We start from the raw sequence: 10,972 nt of genomic DNA, 5'->3' as shown, positions 1-10,972 counted from the left end.
ATGAGCTTGAGATACTAGGCTGCCTGTGCCTGTATCTGAGAAGAGGCAGTGCCAAGTTTGCCCTGGACGCTCAGGAAAACTGCAAAGGGGAGGCCAGGAGACTCTATGGCCATCAAGAATCGGAGGCCAGCGCTACATGAGGGCTGTCAGAGCAAAGACACCTCAGAAACAGATTCAGGATCCAGGTACTAGTCAAATCCCACTGAGGGTTCATTTGAATCCTGGCTTGAGGCCATGTGAGGCACCAAGGGCATGACAGTGTCCTCAGAAAGGCTAGAGACTGGCCTGAGTGTCACTTTTGTCCCTAGAATCAAATTTCCCTAGTAGGAGATTTGGAGTATCTATACCAACACAGGACATTACTTCCTGGAGTATTTCTGAGTTGATACTTCCTGTACTGGAGGGCAAACCCTGGCTACATTTGTTTTCATAGTGACCAACCAGGTCTCCCATGGGCTCCTACTTCTTAAATAGGGTTGCCCAAGAGAGGGCTATGAGCCACAGTAGTGAGAGGGGAGTCCAAACTTAGGTGTTTCTGGCTCATCTCTATGAATCTGGTGAGGGGCAGAGAGGGCCAGGACCTGCTGGCAGCCATAGGCAGAGCCCTGGGTCTCTTAGACAAAGTGGGTAAAGCAATGGGGGTCCCCCCATCTTCCTGAAGGATAGGTGACTTCCCTATGTTAACCTTACAGGTGGACTGACACACAACTCCTGTTGCCTCTGGCTCCTGATGGGCCATGAGTTCCTTGGTCTTCACCAAACCACATTGCTGGAACTGCAGGAGAGAAGCCTGAATGGGCAGGTCTTGTCAGGTAATTGGGTTCCAGTTTGATTGTCTTTAAAGTCTGAAATGCAACCCTCCCTTAGAGTGACCCAAGGACTCTGACCCCACTGTGCTGTGGACCGAAGAGGAGCCATGAAGTTCTGGGCAAGGTATATCTTTCTCCTCCTGCTGCCGTCACTACCAGGTAAGGAGTGTTATTCTTCAGTCACCCGCTACTTCTTTCCCCTATGATGGCTTCAATACCCTTCCTCCATCATCCTGCTTCCTCATGAATCTCAGCTGCTCTCCCTAAACAACCAGGAGAGGGCTGAGAGTAGGAGGCCAGAACCCCATGTGTCCATTGACCCTATGAGGGAGTCAGGAGGAGATAGAATAAAAAAGGAGACTGGGTGGCTATTCCTGAGTGGAGCAATGTCCCTGAGCCATGTTTCATGGGGATGACAACCTTGTGGATGGAATGCTGATCCCAGACCCCTTCTCTTGTTTTCATTTTTAAATTCTATTAGAATTTCATGTGCAGACAATTTATTTTGATCATATCCATCTCTTACCTGCCTCTCTTCAATTCCACTGGACCCTTCCCCACATGTAACTCTTCCAACTTCATCATTATCATCTCTGCCTTCTCCTCCTCCTCCTTCTTTTGTAACTCACTGAGTCCAGATACTATTGTCCCACGTGCACATGGCTGTGGGACCATCCACTGGAGCACGGACAACCTAGCGGTGGCCACACCCCCAAAGAAGTATTGCTATCCCTCACCTATCAGCCAATAGCTCCTCAGCTAGTGGCAGGCCTTGGGAGCCACTCCCCATGCACACTGGAGTGTTGACTGCCTGCTCTTGGTCAGGTCCTATGCAGGTTACTGCAGCTGCTGAGAGTTGCTACATGAGGGCAACAGCCATGTCATGTCTAGCAGACAGCATTCTCCAGCACTTTTCCCCATCATTCAGCTTGTGTTCTTCCTGCCTTCTCTTCTGTGACGTCCTGGAGCTTGGGAGGGTATTGATGGAGACACAGATATCTCATTAGGCTTGAGCACTCCATCGCTTATTCTCAATATTTTGGCCAGTTACGAGTGTCTGCATTAACCAGAGCTCATTGAGAAACTTTCTGTTGTTTTCTAGGGGGACGTGGGGATGTGTTGCCTTCAGGTAATGACTGGCCCTGAATGTCCCAGGGAAGGGTCAGGGCAGGGGTTGAAGGAGATGCTGGAGACAGTGAGTCCCAGGCGGGATTGGTTTTCTGAAAAGATCCTTCTGCAGTGTGTGGCCATTCCGGAAATGCTGGGAAGATCGTGGGTGGCCAAGATGCTCAAGAAGGGAAGTGGCCTTGGCAGGTCAGCCTGTGGATAGCCGGAGAGGGCCACATATGTGGGGGCTCCCTCATCCACCCAGGGTGGGTGCTCACAGCTGCCCACTGCTTCCAAAGGTAAGTAAAGTAGGGGTGCAGAGTGGCTGCTGTTCTCATCTCGTCCCTCTTCGGCAGATGACTCAATGGGCTGGGCCTGTCTCTTCCTAGGTCTCAGAATCCTAACTTCTACCAAGTGAAGGTTGGAGGACTGACAGTCTCCCTTTTTGAAGGAGATATAACCTTAGTGTCTGTGAGGAGCATCTTTGTGTATCCTAGCTACCTCTGGACAGACCCAACGTCTAGTGGAGACATTGCCTTGGTGCAGCTGGACATTCTTCTGAAACCCTCTCAGTTCACTCCCATCTGCCTCCCAGAAGCTCAAGCTCCTCTCACCCCTGGGACTGGCTGCTGGGTAACAGGCTGGGGATCCACCCAAGAAGGAGGTGAGGGAATTTGTTCAAACTCAGTCCCTACCCCTGCCCGTGGGAAGACTTGGCTAGGGGATGTACTGCCAAATTGTGGGGTTTGCCTTGACCAAGGTGCCCACTCATGGCAGATTTGGGGAACCCCATGCAGTGCCCAGGATTCTGCCTACTGCAGAAATGAGTAAGCTGAGGCCCAGCCACCATGAGATTATGGAAGCTGGCACAGCTCACAGGGGCGGACTGGACTTGAACTCTGCTCCTTGACTCTGTTTCCTGGCTTTGGGACATGGGAGGGACAGCGATCAGAGAAATGGTAGGAGGCCCTGCACAGTGGGTCAGGGTGTACTCAGTCCAAGCCTCTCTTTGGTCCAGACCCATCGAGTGTCCTCCAGGAGTTAGCTGTGCCCCTCTTGGACTCAGAGGAGTGTGAGAAGATGTACCACATCCCGAAGACCAAAGTGCCAGAGAAACGATTCATCCAGGCAGACATGCTCTGTGCTGGCTTTGCAGAAGGCCAGAAAGATGCCTGCCAGGTGACAGCAGCCCTCTGGTCCTCCCTGACATCCCATGAACCACAACCAGGGCCTTTTAGGAGGACCAGTCTCCGTGGCCTTGACAGAGGGTGTTTTTAAAATGTTTTTCTTGACGGGCCTCTCCTCCTTTTCCCTCAGGGTGACTCTGGGGGACCACTGGTCTGTGTTATCAACAGTTCCTGGATCCAGGTTGGGATCACCAGCTGGGGATTTGGCTGTGCTCAGCCATTCAGGCCCGGTGTTTACACTCGGGTGCCAGCTTATGTAGACTGGATTCAGAGAACCTTGGCAGAGAACCACACTGACACCTGCGGGTGCCACTCCAGAGCCTTTGGGGCACACCCACTACTGCTGCTAGTGTTGCTGGCCTTAGCCTTGCTAGGGGCCCTGTGAACTATGAGCTCCATAGTCCTGGATCCTCTCCTGGTGGGATGGCAGACTTGGAAGCTTAGAGAAGACACTGAGAAATGGTGGCCTTGCAGGTGACACCCGGGAGGTGTTGGAGGCTGAAACTACTTGAAGAGTTTTAAGGACACAGTAATCTGGAACACAGGGACACATTCTATCAAACGCAGTCAGCCACTCGCACGTCACTTACTCCAGGTGTGGCCCTCATTCAGCTCTACCTGTGTTAACTCTTTCAGTCATACAACAGTGCTACAGCGGGGAAGTAGGGAAGCTCAGAGAAAGCTGTGGGCTTTCTACGGTCACACAACTAGCCGGCTGGGATAGAGTCTCCATCAAACAAGTGTGGATCAGAACCTGTGCTCCTCCCTCTGTCTCACTGTGTACCCCACGTTGGCCTCAGCCACCTAAATGAATGCATCAGAAGCATGCACCACCCCATGGCTCTTATTCTTTGTTCATAGCACAGCTTTGTTCTGACAAAATAAATAAATAGAAATTCTTTAACATGGAGCTGGAAAGGTGGCCTAGCAGTTAAGAGACTTCCTGAGGACCAGAGTTCGATTCCCAGCACCCACAGCATACAGCTTACAACAGCAGGAGGTCCTGCTTCTGCCCTCTGCGGGACATACATGTGGTGATACACAAACACATAAAATAAATCATTGTTAAAAAGACTTGTTTATTTTAAGAGCATGGGTGTTTTGTCTGCATGTAGTACCCATTCAAACCCTCCCCTCTTTTTTTGTTTTGCCTTTGGAGACAGAGTTTCTCTGTGGCTTTGGAGCCTATCCTGGAACTCGCTCTGTAGACCAGACTGGCCTCGAACTCAGAGATCTGCTTGCCTCTGCCGCCTCTGCTGGGATTAAAGGCGTGCACCACCACCACCAGGTTCTGTGCAGATCTCTTGAAACTGGAGTCACAGATTAGAGTTACAGACGGTTGTGAGCTGCCATGTGGGTGCTGGGAATTGACCGTGGGTCCTTTGGAGGAACAGCCGGTGCTCTTAACCATTGAGCCATTTCTCCAGACCTCAAAATAAGATAAATATTTTAAGAAATCCTTTGACAGATTAGCTTTACATCTGCTGGGTCTGAGCACAAGATGCAGGGGTGTGCATCAGACAACACTGACTTTCCCTCACGTTTTTCTAGCAATTCATTTGCATTGTATTTTCCAAAAGCATCTGGCCACAGGAGTCGTACATCAGATTGGTAAGTTGTCATGTGCTGTTCGAGCTCGCTGAAAGGCTGGATCTGGGAACAGGGTGCCCCCAACCCCACTTCAGACCCAAGCGTGTTTAAGTGTCCTTCAAGACCCCTTGTCTAGGAATGGGCTGGCCCCAGGGAAGGTAAATGGCAAACAGTGGAGGAGTGAAAATGTGTGCCCAGCTCGAAAGTGGAGCATTTCCAGCGGCGTTTCTCTTGCTTATCCTGTGATGTAAAGTGCCTGCCATGGGAGAGAGCAGTGGAAGTTCAGCCGTGGAGGGAGAGCACAATTGGGGATCCAGCGGATGCCTTCATTTTCCCAGTTCCTGTGGGATGTTGTGAAGACCTGTTTTATGATGCCATCTCTATCAGTTGCTGTTTGTTCTTTTACTTGGAGGCCTCACTACAGGGAATACTCTGCTCTGCCAGGACTCACTCTATCGGGGAACTCTAGCCTTTCAACATGGCTCCTCCAGTCAACAGATGTGATGTGCTGAGCATCCAGTTCAATGATGTCTTGCTTTCACTTACTATTTACTCATTTACTTTGGCTTGCTATATACTTAATAATCTAACTCACTTACTACTAAAAGCATGGCTGCTTAATAAAAATAGTCCTTCACAGGCTGGAGAGATGGCTCAGAGGTTTAGAGGGATGGCTTCTCTTCCAGAGGGCCAAGGTTCAATTCCTAGCAACCACATTGTAGCTCATTAGGGTCTGTAATTATGGTTTCAGAGGATCTGACATCCTCTTCTGGCCTCCATGGGCACTGCATGTATGTAGCACATTTACATACATGCAGGCAAAACACCAATATTCATAAAATAAAAATAAAGTCTTTAAAAATTAAAAAAAAAAAAGGTCCTTTGCCTCAGAAGGCTTTTGAAGTCTTGGCCTGGGGAATTTGCCTGCATCTCTCCTGTATCTTCACAGTTAGAACCACTGCAGTCCTGTTAACCCTCCTGTGTGGTTACTAGCAAAACTCCCATTTTTTCTTGAAAGTGTCTCATAAGTGTGTATATATACATATCTATATACATTTACACATATTTACACACACACACACACACACACACACACACACACACACACACACACACAGCTATTGCTGACTGTCCAGGGCAGAGGGAGAGATCAGGTGAGCAACAGACCTGCCAGCCCCGGACCCTCTGCCCTTTCAGAGGTCAGGCACCTTTGACAGCCTCTTAGTTATGCCTGGGAAGAAGTGTCCATCACTCCCCTGAGTCTGGGTGCCATGGAATCCCTTGTTCTGCTCCCGTGGATCTCCCTCCCCCTAGAACTCTTCTCTAGGTTTTCCCTTCCTGAGCTCTGCTCTGTCCCATTTGTCCTTCCAGAACTCAGATTCTACTTTGTCCCCTCCTTTTCTCTCGATGTCGCAGGTCAAGTGTCTAGTTAATAAATTCCCAATGTCCTTATGCCTCTCGATAACTACCTTTCAGAACTCAGCAAGATGACCGTGGAATAGAACAAAAGAAAAGACATCAATTTTGCCATCCAGACTTCCTAAAAATTCATTTTCAAAGCAGGATCTCATATAGCTTGTACTGGACCCGGCTTACTATGCAGCTGATGACAGCTTTGAACTCTAGGTCACCCCACTTTCATCTCTAGGATTACAGGGCTGTGTCACTAAGCCCAGTCTCAATTTTACATTCCTGCTTAACCCATGACAATGGGCAAACATACCTGACATAAGTCAACCCTTAGGAGGTCTCCAAACAAGAGCCTTCCGTAGACAGCAGTCCGTATCTCTTCCAACACACAGCCGGGTTCTAAGATCCCCTCCCACCCAGGCTAAGTGTGTCTCTGTGACCTGAGCAGGCCAGCCTGTGTCTCTATGTGCATGAGTTCTGTAGACCAGCATTCATTTCTCCCCAGCATATTCTACCCCCACCCCCCCAGCGCTGCTGCTCATCCCCCTCCACTCCCTAACAACAGGTTACAGGAAAGAGCTGGAAGTAACCCAGGAAAACCCAGTTAAGTCCCGCCTGATACTGACTGCATGCAAACATGGGTCCCCCTTGTCTTCTGTTAGTCTGGTTTCCCTCCCAGGGTGATACTGCCAGGGAATCTTGAAAATGGGCATTTCTGCTCATGGTAACAGGCCAGGAGGTGCTGGGTTGGAATGGGGGTCAAGGATATAATATCTGGGGACAGTTGGGAGCCCAGGGGGGTAGTTGGGCTATGTGTGGCACCACACCCAGCTGTTGTGACACCCAGGTGACTGTGCCCATCCTTGTCTACACAAAGACTCTTTTCAGGTGCCCCTGTTAACTGCACTGTCCATACAATCTAGGTGGCCTTCCTCAGACGCAGATCTAGTGACAGGTTCCTTCTTGGACAGGTTGTAACAGAGCTACCTAGTTCCGTGTTGTGCAAGAGGAGTCCGTTCATGGCCAAACAGACAACACACAAACACACCCTCCGGGGTCCAACCAGAACAAGGATAAGGAAATAGTTACAGTTTACTCAAATGTTCCGGAAGACCCACAAGCTGATTTCTGTCCAAAGGTCAAATTGGGGAATCATTGGCTGAGATGAGGAACTGAACCAGAAGCCAAGTGCGGAACAATGGGGCCTTCCCCAGCAGTAGCCCGGGGCTGAGGCTAGCATGCCTTCTATCTGAACTGGGAGTGAGTTGGTGAGAGGTGATTATCAGGGACATGTGGGCTGTGCCAGGGCACCATGTATGGCTGGCTCCAGGTTTCCAAGCAAGACATTCCAGGATGTAGATGCGGAGGCCACTGGCACAGGGGGTAGAGGCCATTCCCCTCACAATTTTTGGCTGGGCAGCAGGTGATAGAAGGGTTTCAGTATCATGCCTTTCCAGAAAAATTACTTCCTCTCTCTTGGTCTTGGCATCCTCATCTGTAAAAATTGGAATTAACCTCCCCAACAGGGTGTTTATGACAAGTAAATGAGAAACAGATGTGAAAGTATGTAGCACCATGTGTGCTCCAAAACTGGTGTATGCTGAATGCTGGTCTGTCCTTCCATCCATCCATCCTTCCATCACCTGTCCGTCATCCAGTCATCTATCTATCTGTTCACTGGCATGTCCATCCATCCATGCATCCACTCATCCAAATATCACCTATTAACCTGCAAGTCTATACATCCGTCTATTTATCAATCTATCCAGTCATTCACCATCTGTCCATCTGTCTACCCATCTATACACCTACATACATACCCGCTTAGCCACCCATCCATTGGTCCCCTCATTCACACACACAAAAATCAGATAATTGGATGCTTTCTTTCAGAGATTCCCAGATCCCACAGCAGGAACAAGCCTCTCTGAGCAGCAGCTCTGCCACCACAGTTTTCCTCACCATTGTCTCAACCTCCTTCCTCCCTCTTACTGCTTAGTGTTACTGGCTCAGCTCCAGGTTCTTGCACTCAAAGAGAGATAAAAAAATCACAAAAAAGCCAACAATAGCATTGGAAGAAGATTTTACTGAAGGTTTACGATGGCTCATGGGATACAGTCTGGGTCTACTCTCCCAGGAAGCCTCTATTGTCTGTCAAGTCATTTGTGCATGTGGTTATGGCTATTGCAGAAGGCAATAAATACACCATAACTTTATCTTGGAATGAGGACAGAGCACAGCACAGGGGTCTACTAGTACTTGAACTCTGTCTGCACTGAGGCTGACCTAAAGTACTTACTGTTGGCACTTTGATGCTCGACCAGGAAGGTCAGGTAGCAGTCAAAGCCAGGCACTCTGAGCTCGAGGCTGTAGGAAAGTCCTTTCACAGGCTTTTGAGGAAACAGGAAGCATCAATAGTGCCCCTTAGGATGTGCAGCCTGCAGTCAGCTTCCTCAATAAGAATGGGAAACACGGCTGGGGAGTCAGGCCTTCTTGTCCCCATCCCAGCCTCCAGAGACAGGTCCTGGTTTTTCTTGTGTCTTTCGAATTCCAACAGCGTGGTAGTTTATACCTCTAATACCAACACTCAAGAGACTGGTAGGACACTCATTACCTACAAAACAAAGAATTTCAGAAACCCATCATAAAGTGAAGGAATGCAGATGTAAGGCTGCCTCCTGGTGGTTCATTTTACACATATCTTAGAGATGGCAAAACTAGTCAGCAGTGACAGAAAACAGGTTGGTGGCTGCTTGGGACTCAGGATGGGGGATATTGAATGTCAGAGGAAACTTTGGGAGGTAAACTTTCCACTTTTCTTGGCTGCAGAGGATATTGAGGGGGCAGATTTACTGAAAGTTGTCCAACTGCACTGTCATCACAGTTACTGGTTTTGTTTGTTTTTGTTTTCTGTTTGTTTGTTTGTTTTGTTTTGTGTTTTTGACCCAGGGTCTCTCTCTGTGGCCCAGGCTCTCCTTGAGCTCAGACCTTCCCACTTCTGCCCACTGAGTGCTGGGATTACAGGTGTGCTCACCACACCTGACTCACACATGCTTTTTATTGCTGGTAAGTTATAATCTCAATACAGTTGATTAACCCTGAACAGGAAAATGCAAATGAACAATGAAATCTAAGAAAAGTAGGGCGACTAAGTCCTGGAGAGCTAGACAAAGCCACAAACCAAACATGGACAGCAGTGTAATAAGGCGGGAGACACCCATGTAAAGGTCAGACAGATAAGAGCTCAAACACACATAAAATAAAAATACCTCACTAAGCAGGAATGAGATGAAGTGTTGAGGGTGGCTACTGTGCTCCACGTGGGATAATGAAAAGCCCCAGCACCAGTTGGAGGCCTTGTTTGCACAGCACTGCAATGTGTGCTTTAGGATGGTTTAAACGGTCTAGGCCTGGGGCTTCACGCCTGTAAGTCTAGTGTTTGGGAAGTTTGGCAGAAGGATTGCCAAGAGGTTTGGGCTAGACTGGGCTACATGGTGACACTGTTTCAAAAAAGAATAAACAGATAAAATTCATTAAATAGGGGCTGGAGCTATGGTCCATTGGTTAAGAGCACAGGTTGCTCTTGCAAAGGACCAAGTTCAGTTCCTAGCACCCACATTCACAACCATCTGTAACTCCAAGGGATCTGATGTCCTCTTCTGACATCTAAGGGCACAAGGCATGCACATATTTGTATGCAAAACACTCATACACGTAAGATAAAAATATACTTTTAAGTTAATTAAATACAAAACAAAATGGGTTAAATAGTAAATTTTCTTTTTTAGGTAATGAATTTACTGGTCTGTTTCCTCCAATAGAAACATATTTGCTAGACTCTCACAACGTGTAAGTGGATTTGGATGACCACAGAGTGACTGGGGCTAGGGTTGTAAAGTCCCTGGGGAGCACTGACTCTTGGCTTAGGTTTGGAGTCCTAGGAAACAGGCCCTGCTCTAACACTCCATAGACCCCTGGGTAGGAGAGGTGGAAGAGCCCCAGTCATACTCTGTAGAGCCACATTTTGGCTAAACTCAGTCCTGCCACGATCTCTGTGCCTACCTCTGTCCTAGTCCACCCTCTAGGCCAGGGGTTTTAGTCCATGGCTTAAAGAAATGTGAAGCAAGGGGCCTGAGCTTGGCATTGTCTAGTGTATAGCTGCATCTCCGACTCTTTCCATTGGGGGCAGCAACACCCAACAGTATCATGGCCCAAAATATCTCTAGGTGGTTGTTCCTGGGCCAAAGTCCCATGCTCTGTGAAAACTCCAATTCGATGGACATGTTCAAATTCAGATTCCCTCTCCCACATGGGATCACTGGTCTGCCCGGGGGCCCTCCCAGCCGGCCTTTCCTTAAAGGGGGAGGCAAGTGTTGGCAGCTAACCTGCAGCTCTTGGAGAAATCCTTCACACTATCTAGTTCTTTGGGGCCAGGGTCTGAAGCCCTTGGTGGCAAGCAGTGCTTGGAAACATAACAAAGCCCTTTGATGTCCATAGTTGCCGATCCAGCCAGTGGAGATCAGGTGGCCGCTGGGCTCTGACCTCGTTATTGTGTGTGGAGGGGAAAGCCAACTTGGAAGAAGGTGTTTGTGCAGCCTGGTGTCCATAGAGGACCTGAGTTCACACCTCCTTAACATGAAAAACAAAAGACCCAGAAACAGATATTGGGGTTCAAGCTGAAGATCAGAAAAGCAAAGCAGCCAGTCACTAGCTTTTACCTCTACCTCAGGCTGAAAGGGCTGATCCTGTCTCCATGAGCTCTCACCAAGCCTCAGACTGTTGCCTCTCCTCAGTGTAGCTGGACAATTCAATGCCTTCCTACCCTCAATGTGGCCGGAGAATGAATGCCAGCTCTGAGACCCTGTTACT

At 48.8% G+C, this 10,972-nt stretch overlaps 1 protein-coding gene across 1 annotated transcript; it reads left to right on the top strand.

The window, feature by feature from the left end:
* Positions 1-916: 916 nt before the first annotated feature.
* LOC100750599 (serine protease 30) lies at positions 917-3,488 on the top strand. The gene is made up of 6 exons (XM_027424811.2): positions 917-968; positions 1,912-1,938; positions 2,050-2,215; positions 2,306-2,580; positions 2,935-3,095; positions 3,234-3,488. Exons 1-6 carry the CDS (start codon positions 917-919, stop codon positions 3,486-3,488), a joined length of 936 nt encoding a protein of 311 aa, XP_027280612.1.
* The last annotated feature ends 7,484 nt before the right edge of the window (positions 3,489-10,972 follow it).

This window comes from Cricetulus griseus, chromosome 7 (genome assembly GCF_003668045.3).
Source record: "Cricetulus griseus strain 17A/GY chromosome 7, alternate assembly CriGri-PICRH-1.0, whole genome shotgun sequence".
Lineage (NCBI taxonomy): Eukaryota > Metazoa > Chordata > Mammalia > Rodentia > Cricetidae > Cricetulus > Cricetulus griseus.
The sequence above is the reverse complement of the archived record's forward strand: the minus strand, read 5'-3'. Positions and strand labels throughout refer to the sequence as shown.

Excerpts from the sequence above, each read along its gene's own strand:
- LOC100750599 (XM_027424811.2), top strand. The coding sequence starts at position 917 with ATGAAGTTCTGGGCAAGGTATATCTTTCTCCTCCTGCTGCCGTCACTA. Across the intron at positions 1,939-2,049 it reads TGGGGATGTGTTGCCTTCAG|TGTGTGGCCATTCCGGAAAT; the intron begins GTAATGACTGGC and ends ATCCTTCTGCAG. Across the intron at positions 2,216-2,305 it reads GCTGCCCACTGCTTCCAAAG|GTCTCAGAATCCTAACTTCT; the intron begins GTAAGTAAAGTA and ends GTCTCTTCCTAG.